The sequence below is a fragment of the Carcharodon carcharias genome, chromosome 5 (assembly GCF_017639515.1).
Source record: "Carcharodon carcharias isolate sCarCar2 chromosome 5, sCarCar2.pri, whole genome shotgun sequence".
NCBI classification, from domain to species: domain Eukaryota; kingdom Metazoa; phylum Chordata; class Chondrichthyes; order Lamniformes; family Lamnidae; genus Carcharodon; species Carcharodon carcharias.
The window spans coordinates 37,120,778-37,141,944 of record NC_054471.1 but is presented as its reverse complement, the minus strand read 5'-3'; the positions used below and the strand labels follow the sequence as shown (position 1 = coordinate 37,141,944).

Sequence of the window (21,167 nt, the reverse complement as noted above, 5' to 3'; positions counted from 1 at the left end):
ATGGCAAATATTTCAACATACTGAATTATCACTTACAGTTGGCCCAGGCTTATGGACTTTTGAGAGCCAATTAATGATCTTTAGTAATCTCATACAACCTGATGTCCTGGTGGATTTGGGACCTCTGTGAACAAGGAAAACAACTGTGTCCCTTTAGCTGAACAGACGATACAGTCTTTACTGAGGCATGCAGAGTCTAAATCAAAATGTGCAAGTCAGAATATTTAATCAATGTAAAACCACACACAGTGCAGCAAGCAGTTAAGGTGGCAAATGGTATGTCGGCCTTCATTGCAAGAGGACTTGAGTACAGGAGCAAGGATGTCTTACTACAGCTGTGCAGAGTCTTGGTGAGACCACACCTGGAGTATTGTATGCAGTTTTGGTCTCCTTACCTAAGAAAGGATGTACTTGCCACAGAGGGAGTGCAGCGAAGGTTCACCAGACTGATTTCTGGGATGGTAGGATTGTCATATGAGGAGAGACTGGACCAACTAGGGCTGTATTCACTGGAGTTCAGAAGAATGAGAGAAGATCTCATTGAAACATATAAAATTCTGATAGGGATGAACAGACGGGATGCAGGGAAGACATTTCCTCTCGCTGGGGGTCTAGAACAAAGGGTCACAGTCTCAAGATTCAGGGTAGACCATTAAGGGGTGAGGAGAAACTCCGTTACTCAGAGGGTGGTGAACCTTTGGAATTCTCCACCACAGAAGGCTGTGGAAGCCAAGTCACTGAACATATTTAAGGAAATAGATTTCTGGACTCTAAAGGCGTCAAGGGGTATGGGGAGAGCACAAGAGTAGAGCATTGAGATAGAGGGTCAGCCATGATCATACTGAGTAACAGAGCAGGCTTGAAGGGCCGAACGACCTAATCCTGCTCCTACTTTCTATGTTTATATATATAAAAATGAGGAAGAGGAGGCAGCTAAAGATATATCATTGGAGGTAACTGTGTGGGGAGTAGGAATAGAAATCATTGCTGAAGATGTTCTGGTTCCAATCAGGTGGGCAACAGCGAAAACAAGCTAGGGCAATTCCAATAACTGGACAAGGGGAAAACTGTTGAAGCAGGATGGTGTGGGTGACCATGACCATTTCTATAAAGATATCAAGCGGAGAGATAATGCACCATTCTCAAGGTTGGTTAGGGCTATTTCTAGAAGTTTATCAGCATCAGACCACCAACACCAAATTTGCATTTATATAGATCTTTAAAGTAGAAAAACGTCCCAAGGTGCTTCACAGAGGCATTATGAAAGAAAATGGACATCAACCCAAAAGAGGAGAAACTATGAAGGGTGGAAAGCTTGTTCATAGAGATGAGTTTTAATGAAATACCTAAAGGAGAGGTAGGTGAAAATAAGGTGTACAATACAGCAAGTTACTAACAGTACAACGTTTAAAATAATAAAAGTAGAAATCAATCCATAATGTATTAAAATGTTAATTTCTTATAGATGTGCTCGTTTTGCAAAACAATTGTGTCTGAAATCTGCCAAATGCTGCAGTTACAATTGTAACCTCAGAGTGAAATACAGCAATGCTTATGGCTTCAAGGCGACTCTTTCAGGTGGCTGCTGGAGAGATTCAGAACAGATCTCGCAACTGTTAAGATCCAAGCTGATCTTAATACTGGACAAGTCCAATTCTATGCTTGACAGATCCTAACTTTTTTGAGGAAAGTGTGGAGGGCAGTTACTGAACACATTCACAGGAGTCTGCTAGTGTACTTTTAACATGAAGAATAAAACATTTATTAAACAAGAAAAAAAATGAACTATATTACACCTGACAAAAGGTTGGAAAAATTTCAATACAAACACCAGTAAATGAGTCAAGTCATGCTCTGCCTTCGCCCTAACTATACCTTTACAGATACATACAACTTTGTAAAGCTAATTTACAATATCTATCTTATACTCTACTATTCAGGGCAAGTAAGCAGTACGTGTAAACTAATAGACAAACTGTGGTCAGAGCCACAATGCCCCCAAACAAGTAACAGATGTCACCAAAGCAGATTCCACGGATTTCTCATCAACCCCCAACCCCCCGTCCAAACAATTGTTACACCACGAGCCAACCGATCTCACCGAAACTCCAGCTTTTTCACGAGGGCTTCCAATCTCCACACTTGAAGAACACACCTTGGAATTGTCTTCCAAACGTCGCTTCCATTCAGACACCTTCAACAAGGATCCACCTCCAGGGTTTCAAACTTGCCTTCCAATGTTCCTTGCCCTGGATCACCGTGTACACTCCAGCTTCACCTTCCAAGCACACTTTCAGATATCTGGCTAGTCCAGTTCAAATTCTGGTCAATGGTAACCCCCCCAACATGTTGATAGTGGGGGATTCAGTGATGGTAATGCCATTGAGTGTTAAGGGGCGATGGTTGGATTCTCTCTTGTTGGAGATGGTCATTGCCTGGCACTTGTGTGGTGCGAATGTTACTTGCCACTTGTCAGTCCAAGCCTGGATATTGTCAAGGTCTTGCTACATTTGAACATGGACTGCTTCAGTACCTGAGGAGTTGTGAAAGATGAACATTGTGCAATCATCAGCGAACATCCCCACTTCTGACCTTACGGTGGAAGGTTGGTCATTGATGAAGCAGCTGAAGATGGGTGGGCCTAGGACATTACCCTGAGGAACTCCTGCAGTGATGTCCTGGAACTGAGATGACTGACTGCCAACAACCACAACCATCTTCCTCTGTGCTAGGTATGACTCCAACTAGTGGAGAGTTTCCCCCCTGATTCCCATTGCTCCAGTTTTGCTAGGGCTCCTCGATACCACACTCAGTCAAATGCTGTCTTGATGTCAAGTGCAGTCACTCTCACTTCACCTCAGGTGTTTAGCTCATTTGTCCATGTTTGAGCCAAGGCTTTAATGAAGTCAGGAGCTGAGTGGCCCTGGCAGAACCCAAATTGGGCATCAATGAGTAGGTTATTGGTAAGTAAGTGCCACTTGATAGCACTGTTGATGACTCCTTCCATTACTTTACTGATGATCGAGAGTAGACTGACAGGGCACTAATTGGCTGGGTTGGGTTTGTCCTGCCAAGCAGAATATCACTGCTCCAAGGGCCCACAGTAAGGAGTCACCAACCTTTTGCTGGCTCCTCAGGTCTTCTGGCTTCTCTCAAGCCCACTTTGGTTCAAGTCTGTTCCCTGCAGCTTTCTCTTTAACTCAAGAGCCAATTGCTCTGCTTCTTTCTCTCAATTTTATTCAACATGACCCATTTCTAATCTCTGTCCTTGTCCTTTACCTCAAACAATCTTCTGAGCCCTCTTTCTGCCCCACTCCCTGGTTTGGGATCTTCTTTGTCTGGGGCCTCTTTCCTGTTCCCCTCCAGTCTCCTGCTCCTTGGAACACCTTCTCTGCCATGGTGCTCCACTTGAGGTCATCTGACCTCCAGTTTCACACCATTTCACCTTTTTTTCTTTTCCTTTTGTGCAGGTGCACAGGGCCAGTTCCCAATCTGCAGAGCTACAGAAATGAACTATGCACACACACAGGGCCAGTCCTCAGTCTAATCCACCATGTGTGCATGTGCGGCCATTCTTCAGCTGGCACATGCGTAGAAGACCCAAAGATCATAAAAGAACACGAACTCTACACATTCCAACATCCTATGGCAGATGGATGCACAGAAACCCAAAGGCCCACTGGGAACTGGAGTTTCCAGCCCCTGACTACTGATTAAGCAAAGTTTTTTTCCTGTTTATTGGGGGTTCGTCACACAGCTCAAAAGTGAGCATTCATGAAGTCCTGCGGGCCATCAGTAGCAATACACCTGCATTCAACCACAATCTGAAACGTCATGCCCTGGCGTATCCCCCACTCTACCATTAACAATGAACTAGGAATGAAACCCTGGCTTGACAAGGAGTGGCAGAGTGCATGTCCGGTTTTTATGTGTACAGGACATACCTGCTCAATTTTCCACATAGCCAGGTAGATGTCAGTGTTGTAGCTGTACTGGCTAGGGGTGCAGCAAGTTGTGGAGCACAAGTCTTCGGTACTATTGCTAGAATATTGTCAGGGCCCATAACCTTTACAGTATCCAGTGTCATCAGCCGTTTCTTGATATCATGTGGAGTGAATCGAATTGGCTGAAAATCGGCATCTGCTGGGGACCTCTGGAGGAGGCCGAGATGGATAATCCACTTGGCACTCCTGGCTGAAAATTATAGCTTTTGCACTGATGTGCTGGAATCATCCATCATTGAGGATGGAGATACTTGTGGAGCTTCCTCCTCCAGTGAGTCATTTAATTATCCACCACCATTCACAACTGGATGTGGCAAGACTGCAGAGCTTAGATCTCATCCGTTGGTTGTGAGATCGGTCTAAGCAGGTACATGGAAAGATCACAAAGGGCAACATCTCATGCAATGAGATTATGGACAATGGTGTCCTCCTCAGGCCTCACAAAGAGCGAGCAAATGGCATTTGGACTTTGCATTAAGATTCCCCACATGTTACGTGTAGACAAATATTTGTTGTGAGATTAATAGAAATTCCTCAATCTGCCATCAGGCCATTTTCTACAATCATAATTTGCCCTTGTCCAAGAAAGAAGGAAAGCATGATCCTTAAGGTTAAGATCACCAAATGACTGTAGTTTTACTGCAATCAATATCCACTAACACATTTGTTTCTTGTACCTAGCCCTTTCACCTACTGTCCAAGCCCATTGTTTCCCTGGCAAAGTTAATAGCGGAAGATTATATGTCTTTCGTTAAAATGGTTGTTCTGAAGGCATCAAAGGGTTGATAATCGTAGCACTCCACAGCATTCACGTTGGTTAGTCACACTTATCAGGCTTCTAATTTTACATCCTGTGCATCATGCTATGCAGATCAATATTTACTCAGAAAGGTCAGGCAGGTAGGGCCTGGCCCAGGAGCCACACACCATTGAGAGGGAGGAGGTTTGAAGAGCCTTCTGGGGATAATGGTGAAGCACTAGACATTTTAACTGACTTTATGCTCCAGCAGCCTCCAGCCAGGTCTGAAGTGAAGAAGACACCAACGCCTAAATTCCAACAGAAATAGAACAGTCCTCAGACAAATCCTGACATGAAGTAAGCAAAAAAAGAGGTACTTTGGAATCTGGTGTGTCCTACTCGGCCAATGACTGCTGTTGTTCTGAACACAGCAATCAATGGCCAAATAGCCTGTCAGTCAGGATGGTCTACTGCATTTAGCAGCTTGTGCCCGTCCCGCCACCACCCCCCACCGCCCCCCCACCATTCCCACCCACTTCCCAGGCCCAGAGTGCTCCAACTAATTGCTTCCCTGGTGGGGCAACGTGGGTGGTGGAAGATGGCAGAGGGTGGTAGAAAGCTGATCTACGATTGAGATGTTGATGTCATTGGAGGGCGACCTCAAGCAGCTTTGGGCCAGAAGACCCAGCATCAGCTTGCAACCTTTCAGCTTAGGAAGCAGTATTCTGGGCTGGCTAGATGGCAAGCAACAGCAAGGCACTCTGGACTAGCAGGAGTAGGTGTAGGAATGTTATCCTGGGAGAAAAAGCAGGTTTATATTCCATACAGCCACTGTCACTCATCAATAGCAGTCCCTCAACAGTCCAGCAGTCTGTTGGAAAACTAATTAAACGAACCCCTGTGATGTCCTAGAACTTCTTTTGGACATTGGTATCCAAAGCCACTATAGCAGCAATCTGATATTCTACTGCAGCTCTCAACTTGTGATAAAAGCCATTTGTGCTGCAGTGGAAGCTGTTTCTCTTGCAAAGGAAATTTTGACATCAACCAGACATTGCACCCTAGTGGGTCCTAATGATGGTGTGTTGATGTAAAACTTCCCCATTCCGTGTGGGAAAGAATGGGCTCCAAGCTCTGTACCAAATTGGGGCTGGACTCCTCCATGTTCCTCCTTTAATCGAGGTATTCAAGAGGGAATTGGATTATCTGAAAAGGAAGAATGTGCTGGGCTATCGTGAGAAGGCGGGGAGTGGTATTAAGTGAATTGTTGCTTCAGAGAGACAAAACAGACACGACAGGCCGAAAGGCTTCCTTCAATGCTGTAACCATTCTGTGACTCTGTGAATGTATGTTCCTGGACATTGTGTGCAGGCTTTCCAGTGCACCAAACATTTGTTTATGCAACCCAAAAGGCTGGTGCCTTTTTCTATAGCCTGATCCATGAAAATCGTAATCTGACTCCTTTGCAGAACTAGTGTGCAATCTCACCCTCCTGCAAACTGGCACCTGTGTATTATTACCCTATGTCTCATCACATGCCTTGCCTCTAACATACAATGTCAGCGTCTGAGTTGGTAGCAGCAAGTATAATATGAAGTAATGGTGTCTCTTCATCTTCATTATCTTCGTTGTCTTCCTTCACTAAGTAGGAGGTTACAGTTCTTGAGTGCCTGAAATGAAAAAGGAACATGAGTTGGGTTGTAGTAAGGGAAGAGGAGAAAGCAAAAATTGTGTGCTTACACTAGCTGTAGCTTACGGGTCAGATGACTTGAGATGATGGAGAAGAATGTTGAGAGGAGGAGGAGGATTAGGTATGCCAATATCATTATAATTCCTTCCATCCCTGCTAGTGCCCATGACCTCAGTGATGCCCCTTCCCATGATGACCAGCACTGTCTCATCTATGGGGATTAAAACATGCAGGTACATTTGTCCTCCTCCAGTCCTTTCCTACTGCCTCTGTTATGCATCACATTTGCCTGCAAGAAGGAGGGAAATGAGTCATTAATTGTCCAGCAATATGTTTAGGTGATGTAGTTGTAATGATTGAAATAGCTCCCAGTGTGTGAGAGCTGAGAGTTATGGGTGTGAGGCTTGCAACAGTGCTAAGTGTGTGCAAGTGAGGTAAAACGTATGAATTGAAGGGTTGAGTATTATTGATAAAGATTGTTGGTAGATAGCTGATGGAGGTCTTGTGAATCAAGCAGCAGATGAAGTTAGTGAGACAGTTGAGAGGGTATGCCATTTTAAGCCAAACTCACCTTGTGTCATATCCTTAAATTCCCTCCTCCCGCTGCATCCATGTTCTAATAGCACATTGTTTTCATTGACCTCTGCCACTACTTCTTCCTATTGGCTCCACATCATACATCTGGAGGGCCTTCTGCTCCCTTGCGGATACAGGACCTCTCTCTTCTCCACATCTTGCATGAAGACTCCTAATGCATTGTCAAAAAATGTTGTTTTTTCTCTCTCTCTCTCTCATGTTCAGCTACTCCATAAAGTATTACAGAACCAGATTCTCTTTACAAAAAAACCCCCACCACATCTTACAACCACAATGCACCTCCCTAACAAGCTGCCTTTATGCAGCATAAGCCACTCATGATATTGGGTTCCCTGTTGATGCATGCAGCCAATGAACAACACAAGTAACACTTGAAATAATTTATATATCTGACCTCTTTATCAATAGTTTATGCACTAACAGCTATTGGACTCGAGCTTGAAATAGAACACAATGGCCTGGATTTTGCAATAGTACTGATAGCAAAACTGTCAGTGTTCACTCCTCTGAAACTGACAGCAAATTCTGATGTCCAACATACACAGTTTTAAAGAGAAACTGCTGTTAGTGATTGTATGCTTCTCCATAAGGTGCACTATTTAAATCTTCCCAAACTGTAATCAAGTAGAAATCACTAAGCTAATAAAAACTTGCTCTTTTAAGCTTTTGGTCTCAGCATGAAAAACCTTAAAAAAGTTACACCATGTTGAATGAGGTGCAACTGGGTTTTTAAAAGGCGTATGTTCATAATTACTTCTAAACAGCTTCACTGGCACTGAAAAACTGATTTCATGTTTACAGTATGTCAAATCTCTCCATTATGGTAAAAAAAGGTTTAAAACAAGTTTATGATATTTCAGTTTTGCCCTTAATCCTATGTGTATGTCCTACACATTTATTTCACACTCTATAAATTGTAATTCGAAAGTGAAAAATTTAGTGCATTTTACCTACTGGTTTGCTATCAGTGAGAATATTAAAATGTGGCTGGCTACTTACCCTGCTTGGTTACATCACTATTGTTGGGCACCTGTAGATCCTTTGATTTGGTGCCAGATTCAAACTGACATCAGGACAGGGAAAATCCATATCACAGAGTTTGCTAGATCTTTGTGAGTGGTTTTCTTCAAGGTCAGCGGTGAATGCCTTCACTTTTCAGCTGACTAGGAATTCCTGGCCAATGTCCAGGCTCTATTAACTGACCACAATAATACCACCCCACTTTCAAAACAGTTAAGACTACCTCAAAAAAAATCAATTCAAACAACTTTAAAAACTTCTTTAAAATATAGGCCTTACTTAGCATGTAAATAGAATGCATGTTAAGAACAAATGATTTAGGGAGAAAAAAAAAAACTTGTGTTGCCACTTATATAAGTTACTCTTACATCTAGCATTCAAATAGAACATATACTGACTTCCCAAAGCAACCCAAATCTCCTCAATGTTTGCTCTAACATATGACTTAATCCTTAATTGGTAACTTAAAACAAATTCAAATTCATGAGGACAGTCATTGTTTGAAATAATATTTTAATGTTTTACTAAATCTTAGAAATGTTTAATATTTCCACTGAAATTAATATTAATGTTCCTTGCCAAATCTAAATAAATTACAACCCCAAATGGTTTTGATAGACAGGGTTCAAGTCAATGGTAAATCAGGATTAGTTTAAAAGTTTCTGTGCTGCATATTCAATATGATATAGGAATAGTGGTTATAATCAGATTATCAATGAACAAAGCTTTCATAACTTTATTTATTGGGTTACCCTCACTTGCAGCCTACAGTCCTCAATCCAGCAATACTGGTCCCTGCTCACTCACTCGCAGGTTATCTTTCAGCAACTTGCATCTATATAGCACATTTAATATAGAAAAATGTTGAATTTTGTACTTTATAAAGATATATTAGGAACTTGGAAAGAGGTTGGATTTAAGGAGGGTAGTGTGGAAGCTTAGGCAGGGAATTCCAGCTGAAGGCATGACTGTCAATGGTTGGCCGAAGTGAGGGGGATACACCATATAACGTGTTATATTGTTTAGTCCATCAGATCTACTAACCATCATGAATAATTTTTTATCAGAACTACTTTTGTAATTGATATAGGCATGTAGCATATTAAGCATCTTAAACACCAACAGCTTTATCAAATGCTGTAGATCAAAGACGAATCATAGACTCAGATGTTTACAGCACAGAAGGCAGCCATTTGGCCCATCGTGTCCTCACCAGTCAACAAAAGATCTGACTACACTAATCTCATTTTACAATGCTTGGCCCATAGCCCTGGAGTCTATGGCAAAGCAAGTGACTGTCTAAACTTCTTAAATGTTACAAGGGTTTCTGACTCTCCCACCACCCTCTGGGTGAAAGAATTTCTGCTCAACTCCCCTCTTAGCCTTCTACCTCTTACCGTAAATCTATGCCCCCTGGTTATTGACCCCTCTACTAATGGAAAAAGTGCCTTCCTATCCACCCTATCTATGCTCCTCATAATCTTATATGCCTCTATCAGGTTCCCCCCTCAATCTTTGCTGCTCCAAGGAAAACAAACCCCGCCTATCCAATCTTTCATCATAGCTCAGACCATCTAGCCCAGGCAGCATCCTGGTAAATCTCCTCTGCACCCTCTCTACTGCAGAGGATGCAGAGGAGATTAGACTAATATCCTTTATGACATCACTGTGGCAAGTAAAAAGTGTGCCTACAGTATTTTACAGTTTAGAAAATAGGAATACTTGTATCTTTCAAATATAATAAAAAATTGCTAAATACAATAATTATGCAGTGGCAGACAAAAGTCATAAATGCAACATGCACTTTGGTATCTATTATTCAGTCAGTTTTAATCAATGGATAGCTAGTCTGATTTTGTAACATTCTATCAACACTTTCTGCCTTAGCTGCAGAATGTTATGGAACAGTTTGTGCTGCTGATGCAACAAAACTGCATGAATCATAGTACAAAAAGGACAAAGGAGCATAGAAAAAGTGCAAAAAAAAGAGTTCTGGTATCATCCTTGTAAATAAGTGGGTATAACCATCAGGAAAGAAAGATCAGGATGTGGCTTCTTCCTCTTACAAAAAAAGAGCAGATGAGAAGTCTTTAAAATTACAAAAGGGGATTGATTCTGCCATTTTCCTAACCGATGGGTCCAATTTTTCACTAAGGATCTTATGCCCTTAAATTGCATCTTTCTCTAGTTTCTCTCTTACCTCACATCATACCCTATCTGAGTTCAACTTCTCCATGAGTCTCACCACCTTCTCAATTGAGCCCAATCCCACCAAACTGCCGGCTACCTTAAACCCCTTCCTGGTCCCCATGTTAGTGGATGTAAGTAATGCGAGGGGTCAGAGGACCAAACAGCAGCAGGTCGGGGGACCAAATGTTTTCTGCTGTTTCATCAATGGCCTTCCATCCAACAGGAGGTCAGAAATGGGGACGTTTGCTGATGATTGCACAGTGATCAGTACCAATTGAAATTCCTCAGATACGGAAGCAGCCCATGCCCCCCATGCAACTGATAAGTGGTAAGTAACATTCATGCAACATAACATTCACAGTACAGTAAATAATTAGGAAAGCTAAAAGAATGTTATTGTTTATTGTGAGGGGCGTTGAATAAAAAAGTAGAGAAGTTATGCTTCAATTGCACAAAGCACTGATGAGACCACATCTGGAGTATTATGTACAGTATTGGTCTCCTTATTTAAGGAAAGATGTAAATGCATTAGAAACAGTTCAGAGAAAGTTTACTAGACTCATACCAGGAATGGGCTGATTGTCTTATGAGGAAAGGTTGGACAGGTTAGGCTTATATCCACTAGAGTTCAGAAGAGAAAGAGATGACTTGATCAAAACCTTCAAGATCTTGAGGGAGATCTTGACTGAGTGGATGAGGAGAGGATGAGGGCTGTAGAGGCTGGGTCGTTAAGTATATTCAAGGAGGAGATAGACAGATTTTTAATCAGTAAGGGAGTGAAGGGTTATGGGGAAAAGGCAGGAAAGTGGAGCTGAGGATGATCAGACCAGCCATGATCTCATTGAATGGTAGAGCAGACGCGGTGGGCCTACTTCTGCTCCTACATCTTATGGTCTTATGTTTCCTCTTATGGGAGAATCTAGAACTAGGGGTAATTACCATCGTTGAATCACCCACCATCAATACCCTGGAGAGGGTTACCATTGCTGAAAGGATGCTTCCCTAATGGGAGAGACTAGAATGAGGGAACACAGTTTAAAAATTAGGGGTTTCTCATTTAAAACAGAGATGAGGAAAATTTTTTCTGAGGGTCATTAGTCTGTGGGATTCTCTTCCCCAGAGAGCAATAGAGGCAGGGTCACTGAATATTTTTAAGGCTGAGTTAGATAGATAGATTCTTGATTGACAAGAGAGTCAAAGGGTTTAAGGGATAGACAGGAAAATAGACATGAGGCCACAGTCAGATCACCCATGATCTTATCATATGATGCAGCAGGCTTGAGGAGCCAGGGGACCTACTCCTAGTTCATATGTACCATTGACCAGAAACTTAACTGGAGCAGCATTTTAAATATTGTGGCCACAAGAACATCAGAGGCTGGGAATTCTGCAGTGAGTAACTCACCCCCTGTACTAGTGACATCCACCAGCTAAAAAGTTCAAGTCAAATATAGTAATGGAATACTCTATATTTGCCTGGAACAGTACAGTTCCAACAACATTCAAAAAGCTCAACATCCTCCAGGAAAAAGCACCCATCGCACCAGCACACAGCGGTAGCAGTGCGTACCATTTTGCAAGATGTACTGCAGCAACTCACCAAGGCTCTTCAACAGCATCTTCCAAACCCATGACCTCTACCACCTAGGAGGACAAGGGCAGCAGATGCATGATAACATCATTACCTGCAAGTTTCCATCATGTCACATGCATCCTGACTTGGAACTTTATTGCTACTCCTCCACTGTCGCTGGGTCAAAATCCTGGACCTCCCTCTTTAACATCATTGTGGGTGTGCCTACAGCACATGGGCTGCAGTGGTTAAAGGAGGTACCTCAACATCACCTTCTCAGGTGCAATGATGGACAATAAAAGCTGGCTTTGCTGGAGACACTCACATCCCATAAACCAATTTTAAAAAACCCTGCTTTTATATTATCCACAATCCCACAAGCCCTAATTTTGTATAATGACTAGCTGTGCAGCACCTTTCTGAAAAACCAAACACACTGCTTCCCCTATGCTACTAGTTACACCCTAAAAAAACTCATCAAATTTGTCAAACACGACTTCCCCTTCATAAATCTGTTATGATTTTCTAAAGTGCCATGTTGCCACATTTTTCCCCAAACACTGATGTCAGGATTAAATGGTCAAGGTTTCATGTTTTTTCTCTCCCTCCTTCTTTGAATGGCAGGTTTTCTATTCAAATCAATGGGGACAATTCCAGCATCTGGGGAATTCTGGAGTATCAACATGCCAAGAAAATTCTGTGATAATGCTGTAATGTCACTGGAAAGTTACCATATCATTACATTTGTAATTGATTTATACATTTTTTTAAAACAAAAATGCAAACATCTGGACTTGGCTCTATTGCGTGTGTAAAATTAAAGCGAGTTCAGTTCCTCACCCTCCTTCACTCTCCACCTCCTCAGAGCTCAGGGAAGCATAGCCAGCAGCTGCAGCATCTCCACCTGCAGCATCTCCACCTGCACCTTCATCCTCTGCGACCTGCTCGCTCCTCTTCCTTTTCCTGGCCGCAGTGTGGCCGGGGCTGCTCCTCTTTCTTGGACTCCGCTCCGGCCCGAACTGGGCGAGCTCTCTCCTCACCTTTTCCTCCAGGCGAGGCACGGCCTCCTTCAGGCTCTGCACCTCGCCCTTCACCTCCTCCAGGCTGCGGATCAGCCCGCTGAGCTTCTCCAAGATGTCGGCCTGACGCGGAGAGGCTTTCAAGTGGTTGTGAAAGTCAGTCCGGCTCCTCGCCGCGGAGACGCTGCCGTTGCTCTTCCTGGTCCTCTGGTACCAGGCAACCGCCAGCGTGAGGGCGGCCACCCCGATGCCCACCCCGGCTAACAAGCCCAGCGTCAGGGCCTTGCCGTCGGTTGACTGCGCCATAACCGCGCGAGCCTCCGGCCCGTTTGAACCGAGCGCGAGCGGCGTCTGGAATCTGGCCCAACTGCAGGGCCTTTCCCTCCCTCTCTCTTGCTGCTGTGCCCCCTTAACCTTCACCTCTGTCACAAACAGCTCGTCGTATTTAACGTTAACGACAAAGTACTTCTCCCCCTTATCTGCTGTCAGGCGGGATTCATAACCGCCCACTAGAGACTCTTCTGCTGGTTTCAAAAGTCTATTTTGCCCTCTGATACGGGAGGCGAAATCACGCTCGGTCAGGTAGTTTCTTTTTTAAAATTGATATCGGAATTGTTGGTCTGTCACATTCAGTACATCAAATATTGTATTTCATCATATGAAAATATTTCTGTCTTCGTTTACGACATGTTGCACACTAACATTGCAGTGATTTTGCACCTCACGTTTTTGTTCCACGTGCTGTTCTGCCACAGGGACCAGTAACTGCATCGGGTTCAACTATGATTGAAGAGCCAGCTGCACTGCCATCTTCTTTACTCAACAGGGACTTGCATTTATGTAGCCTCCTTAATGTGGTGAAATGTTCCACGGGAATGATAGCGAAAAAAAAAGTTGGATCTCAAGTCACATGAGATTTTCGGACCAGTGACCAAAAGCTTGGCTACAGTGTTAGGTAGGATCAGACTGCCATAGGAGCCAAGTAAAAATAAATAAATAATGCTTTTTGGGCCTCTTCTGGAGCTAGATCCTATTCCAGTCGGTTTGGCCTGGCAGGGAAGACGCTCCCATAGGGCTCAGATTAAAATGGCATCATGATGTGATGTTATAAAACCATAAGACGTAGGAGCAGAAGTGGGCCATTCAGCCCATTGAGTCTGCTCCGCCATTCAATGAGATTATGGCTGATCTGATAATCCTCAACTCCACTTTCCTGCCTTTTCCACATAACCCTTGATTCCGTTACTGATAAAAAATCTGTAATTAAAAATTAATAATTTAAAATCAGCCATGGTCTTATTGAATGACAGGCTTGAGGGGCCAAATGACCTGCTCCTGCTCCTATTTCTAATGTTCTGATGTTCCATCTCAGCCTTGAGTATACATAACGACCCAGCCTCTACAGCCCTCTGTGGTAAAGAATTCGACAGATTCACTACCCTCTGTCTTAAATTGGTGCCCCCTTACTCTGAGATTATGCCCTCTGGTCCTGGACTCTCCCACAGGAAGAAACAACCTCTCAGCATCTACCCTGTCAAGGCCCCTAAGAATCTTATATGTTTCAATAAGGTTGCCTCTCATTCTTCTAAACTCCAATGAATACAGGCCCAACCTACTCAACCTTTCCTTATAGAAAAATCCCTCCATACCCAGGATCAACCTGCTGAACATTCTCTGGACCACCCCCAATGCCGGTACATCTTTCCTTAGGTAAGGGCACCAAAAATGTTCACAGTATTCCAGATGTGGTCTAACTAGTGCCTTGTATAGTTTTAGCAAGACTCCCCTGTTTTTATATTCCATTCCCTTTGAAATAAAGGCCAACATTTCATTTGCTCTCCCTATTACCTGCTGAACTTGTATGCTAGCTTTTTGTGATTCATGCACGAAAACCCCCAAATCCCTCTGTGCTGCAGCTTTCTACAGTCTTTCTCTATTTAAATAATATTCAGCTCCTCTATTCTTCCTGCCAAAGTGCATAACCTCACATTTTCCCACAAAATTCCATCTGCCAAGTTTTTGTCCATTCACTTAACCTGTCTATATCCCTCTGCAGACTCTTTGTGTCATCCTCACCACTTGCCTTCTCCCTTTTTTTTGTGTCACTTGCAAACTTAGCAATAGTACATTCACTTCCCTCATCCAAGTCATTAATATATATTGTAAATAATTGTGGCCCCAAGCACTGATACCTGTGGCACTCCACTAGTTACAGGTTGCCGTCCTGAAAATGCGCCCCTTATCCCAACTACTAGTTAGCCAATCCTTTATCCATGCTAATATACTACCCCCAACACCATGGGCCCTTATCTTATTAAGTAGCCTTATGTGCGGTACCTTATTGAACACCTTTTGGAAATTCAAATATATTACATCTACTTACTCCCCTTTAGCTATCCTGCTTGTTATCTCCTCAAAGAATTCTAATAAATTTGTCAGGTATGATTTCCCCTTCATGAGGCCATGCTGACTCTGCTTGATTATATTATATATTTCTAGATGCTCTGCCAATACAACCTTTATAATAGACTCTAACATTTTCCTAATGACAGTTGTTAAGCTAACTGGCCTACAGTTACCTGTTTTTTGTCTTCCTCCCTTTTTGAATAAATGAGCCAATTTGCTTATTGAGGATGACCCCAATGACTTATGTGAATACTCTTACCATTTACAATTTAAAATTGCAATTGGCCAGATTGGGGAGAAGTAGCATTGGGCAAATCTGCTGCTCCATGTTCATTGCCCAGTTTCAAATGGGCAGTGAAGATTAATATTCACCCTGATAAATCCATCAGGACAATCATGTTCATTATTTTGGGGAATAGATAGAAGCAGGCATGTAAGGTCAGGAGCTTTAAAGTGGCAACAAAATCTCCAGAGGACGTGAAGTCCAAAATGTACAGGTGGCTTCTTAGTTGTAGTGGTGGATAATAAACTTCTATCCCAAAATCCTGATTCAAATACCCAAATTATTTAGGTTTAGCTATATGCACTGTTTATTTTTTGATCAAGTTAGATCTTGTAGCAGCCCAGGCTCTTAACACTTGGGAATAAGGGGGAAAAAATCTGTATAAGACTTACTCCATCCCACAGAGGCCCAGATTTTGCAGTCAGCGATAAAGTTATAGCACTTGCTGCTGACCTTGAAGAGAGTAACTACTAAGATATAACCAACTCAGTGGTATGGTATGGATTTTTCCCTATCAAAGTATCAATTTGAATCAGCCGCCAAGACAAGGGAATCTACAGCAAATAGCTATGTCATCAAGCAGAGTAATGAGCCAATTGTACTGAAGTATTCTCACATACAGCAAACCAGGAAGTAAAAAACATTCATTATGCATCACTTTTAATTAGATTTTGCAGAGAGCAAAATAAATGATTGGAACATATACATGGGATTGAGGAAGAAGTTAAAAGATTATAAATTCTTTAAAATATGTGGAACTTTTATCATAATGAAGAAATTTGACAAACTTTAAATATAAATCTAGTTTTCCAAGGCCAGTGAGGCTGTTGAGTAGTAATTATGAACTTAGTTTACCATGGCAAACCAAGTTACATCTCATTCAACAAGGTGTAACTTCTTCAAGGGTTTTTACAAAGAGGTGAACAATGTAAAAGAGTGAATTCTTGCCCAGTTCAATGATTGCCATCTTCAACAGCTCATCCAAAGAAGCGTGGAATCACTGACAGCATCTTACAGTCTTCCGTGTTTAAGTGCACACGTGCGGACTCCAGAAGTTGCTGTCAGTTTAAGATGAATAATGACAGCGAATGCTGACAGTTTCACCATTATGTCTACCGCAAAATCCAGCCTATTGTCTGCCTCTTGTCAGCTGTCATTGAAGAGAATGACAGTGGTCACAAAGGCATGTAATCCCTAGACTGACCTGCCCTACTGGCTAAACCAGAATATTATGAAGCTGAAACACTGCAGACACAGCTAAATGCTAAAATCATTACTATTATTTTTCATGCAGATAAAGGATTCAACCTTAACTTCTGAGGTAAATAAACCTTGAATTTCAAGTAAAACATTTGTTATAGTGGCAGATGTTCAGATTGATTGATTACCACAGCCTTGAATTTGGCCCCTTATAAACAACCACAGATGTCAGTGTGCACTGCCTACACTAAGTCAATGTCTTTGGAGTTCAACATGTTGTCTATTTCAGAAGGTCAAAGCAACCAAGATTATAACACATTTCAGAAGATCAGATTACATTAACAAACCAAGAGCAATGTGTTCCATGATGTCCTGAGCCATACATAGTAAAAATTCCTAGGTTGATTCCTAGGTTATAATCATTTGAATTGTTCAGTTTATAATGGCTACTAGTGGGACTGCAATAGTTTTCCTTGGACTGAGGAGAAATGGAAAAAATCAACAACGGTTCTGCTCCTACTTTCCATCTAAAACATAAAAACCAACCAGATGTTCTGTACATGTATTCTGGTAGAATTTTATTTATTCATGGGATGTGGTTGTCACCAGGAAGGTCAGCAGTTTGTATCCATTCTAATTGCCTTTGAGAAGGTGATGACAAGCTGCCTTCTGGAATATAACTGAATGGCTTTCTTAGGCACTTCAGAGGGAAGTTAAGAATCAACCACATTGCTGTGGGTCTGAAGTCATGTATAGGCTAGAGCAGGTACAGAGGGAAGATTTCATGTCGCCTCTGGTTCTTTTGTTAATCACCTTAGGGTTCTCGACCTTCTGTTGATGGGAACAGTTTTTCCACGTTTACTCTATCCAGACCTCTCATAATTTTGAACATATCTAATAAATCTCCTCTCAACCTTCCCTTCTCCAAGGAGAACAGCCCCAGCTTCACCAATCTATCCACACAACTGATGTCGCTCATCCTCAGAACCATTTTCGGAAATTTTTTCTGCACCCTTTCTAAAACCTTCACATCCTTCCCATTGAAGCCGAATCAGTGTTTTATGAAGCTTCTTAGCTTAATTGTTTTTGTACCATGTGTTCCTATTTATAAAGCCCAGGATTCAGTATAATCTATTAACTGCTTTCTCAACCTGTCCAGCCACTTCAATGATTTATACAAATATACACCCAGATCCTTCTGTTCCTGCATTTCCTTTAGAATTGTATCCTTTATTTTATGCCACCTCTCTTCGTTCTTCTGAACAAAATGTACCACTTCACATATGTAGATTGTAATCCCTCATGATTATTGTTTTACCCTTGTTACACGGACTTATAATTTCCTGATTTATACTGTGATTCACATTGCCACTGCTGTTTGGTGGCCTATAAACAAGTCCCACTAATGCTTTCTGTCCCTTGCTGTTTCTTAGTTCCACCCAAACTGATTCTATGACTTGACCTTTAGAACTAAGGCCATCTCTCACTACAGTACTAATGCCCTCTTTAGTTAACAGAGCTGCCCCACCACCTTTTCCCAGCTTCCTGTCCTTCCTGAACGTCACATACCCTTGGATATTCAGGTCCCAGGTTTGGTTTCCTTGTAGCCTCTGTCTGTAATGGCTATCAGGTCATACAATTGAATTTCTATGTGAGCTAACAATCCATTTGTTTTATTGCAACGGTCATTCAGGTACAGAGCCCTTTATTTTTTTTTTAACTGATTTTGTAAACTCTGGTCCTATCTGCTGGCGCATCCTTAAGTTTGCAATCAGTGTCCCTTCCTGCCATACTCTGATTATCATTACTTTTACTGCTACCTTGGTCTATTGCCTTGTCATTTCCCTTTAAATTACTCAATCTTCTCCTACATGAGCCCTTCCCCCCACCTCCTAAAGGGTTTAAAGCCCTCTCTACTTCCACAGTTATAAGACTTACTAGAACACTAGCCCCAGCATGGTTCAAGTGTAGATAGTCCCAATGGTGCAGTTCCAACTTCCCAGTACTGGTGCCAGTGTGCCATGAATCGAAACTCATTTCTCCCACACCAATCTTTGAGCCACACATTCATGTCTAATCTTATTTACCCTATGCCAATTTGCATGTGGCTCAGGATTACCTTTGAGGTTCTGCTTTTTAATTTAGTGCTGAGTACCTCATGCTCTCTATGCAGAACCTCTTTCCTAGTCTTATCTATATCATTGGTACCTACATGGACTGCGACTGCTGCATCCTTCCCCTCCCATTGCAAGTACCTCTCCAGCCCTGAGCAGATATCTCGAACTCTGGCATGAGCCAGGCAGTGCAGCCATCTGGACTCTCATTCTCAACTACAAAGAACATTATATATCTCCCTGACTATACTGTCTCCTATCACTAACACTTTCTTCTTCACTCCCCCAACTTGAATGGCATCTTTCACCATCCACCTTGCAGTCCTTCTGCTTATCCACACAGGTAGCAAGCACCTTGTACCTGTTAGACAAAGTCAAGGGCTGAGGCTCCTCCATTACTACATGCTGGTTCCCCTTACCTGACTGACTCAAAATCACATCCGCCCTATCCCCAACCACTGACTAACTCTAGGTTTTGTCTAACCCAAGGAGAGTGACTGCCTCCTGGAACAAAATGTCCAGGTAACTCACCCCCTCCCCTGTGCCCCGCAATGCCTGCACCGCAGACTTCAGCTCAGCAACTCAGAGCTGGAGTTGCCTAAGCTCCAGACACTTGCTGTAGATATGGTTGTCTGGGATTGCAGTGCATTCTACAGATTCCCATATGCTGCAGCGATGGCACACTACCAGTCCTGTCATTTCTGTCCAACCTTATTTACTTACTCAATTAGTTAATAATTTACACATAAAGTAATAGAAAGTTGCACTCATCAGCTTGAAGACAAGGAAGGAAACTCACCAGCAACTGGAACCTTAAAAAATTTACAAAAGGGGCACCACTTTCCTCTTCTGCCCCTAATTCCCACCTGAACCAAATTCCCAACTCCCTACCCAATCTACATCTCATTCAGGCATAGTTTCATGTCTGTGCACTCCTTTCTCAAGGATGACATAAGGACATGAGAAAGGATCTTAGCTCAGAAGATTGGGAAGTAGAATCAGAATGGGTAGAGATTAGGAATAACAAGAGTCAGAAAACACTGGAGGGAGTAGTTTATAGGCCCCCTAACAATAACAATGGACCGAGCATTAGACAAGAAATTATTATTATTATTGTATTAGTAGAATCCAAGCCAGTTGGTGAAGTCAAAACCAAGACAGAGAGCTTTTCTTTCCTGGAAAAGATCCTTGACTTTGTTCAGTTTCATACCTCCTTTCAACACCCAGTGTTTCAGCTGTCCCCTAACAATGCTCGTTAATTGTGGATCTCAGCAATTTAATTAACATACTATTAACACATTCCGCTTTATTTAAACATTAGACTTTATAAGACACTTAAATAATTTCAAAGTAAATCAAAGAAAAATTATTTTCCACATTTCAAATAACCCATCATGATACAAAACATTCCTCTTCTAGGACCTCCAGCAATTTCAGGTAAACATTCCTTTCGTTAAACAGTCTGATAATTGTTGATTTGCTTTGACCCACCTTAGAGATCTCTTTTCTCTTTAACATTTCTTTTATGCTAGCAAGGTCAATCTTTAACCTTTTCTCAGTCACACTCTTCGTTGAATGTACATTATCCCATTGGGAATGGGTATCCACATAACATTCAATGGCAAACCTTTCTCAGAATGCCCCGGTATAGGATTTCCCTCAAATTGTTCAATAAAATCCGATATCTATCACTTTTACTAGAGCCAGTGGCCAGGATTGACTGGAAATTCCCACTCAAAGGACCTTTGGCTGGTCTGTCAAATTTTCAGTCCTGCCTGCAATTATTTCCACCACAGGCAGGACCGGGAAATCTCAACCAGTGTTTCTGCAGCTAAGGTGTATTTAACTAGCCTTTTTATTTTCTTTGCTTCCCAGGCCAATGAAAACATTTGTTATCCCTCCCCACCAAGAATATGATAAACCCTGCTGTCTTAGACTATCAATCCAGGACATTAACATGTGAAGCAAGGCTAAAAATTACTAATTTGATTTCTCCTGGGTCACCCAGGGCTGGAAACCTGTGTGTGCATTTCTCTGCATTTAATTTATTTAATGTTTTATTTGCTCTCAGAACTCGTCAACTGTAGTTTGTCTCATCATAGCACTCAGATCCATTAAGTCATTATTAACATCAGGTCTAGTCTGAGTGCACAACCAGCTCAATTGTCCAAATCAAACTTCTTAACTGGCCTATTTCTTCCTTGGATGCAGGATCCTCTTTTTGTGAGGACCTGGCCCAATTTATTGGGATGCGATTGACATTTTCTATTAAAACTGTTGGTTCAAGGTCAGCCCCAACTTTTCTGCTTAATATCCAACCCTATGGGCTGAA

General features: G+C 42.3%; 1 protein-coding gene across 1 annotated transcript in view; it reads right to left on the bottom strand.

The window, feature by feature from the left end:
• LOC121278332 (regulator of microtubule dynamics protein 2) overlaps positions 1 to 13,685 on the bottom strand; it is a 163,692-nt gene extending 150,007 nt beyond the window's left edge. The window contains exon 1 of the mRNA XM_041188638.1: positions 12,654 to 13,685. Within this exon, the coding sequence (XP_041044572.1) occupies positions 12,654 to 13,138 (485 nt within the window). The 5' untranslated portion in view covers positions 13,139 to 13,685. The remainder of the gene's footprint in view (positions 1 to 12,653) is intronic.
• Between the last annotated feature and the right edge of the window lie 7,482 nt (positions 13,686 to 21,167).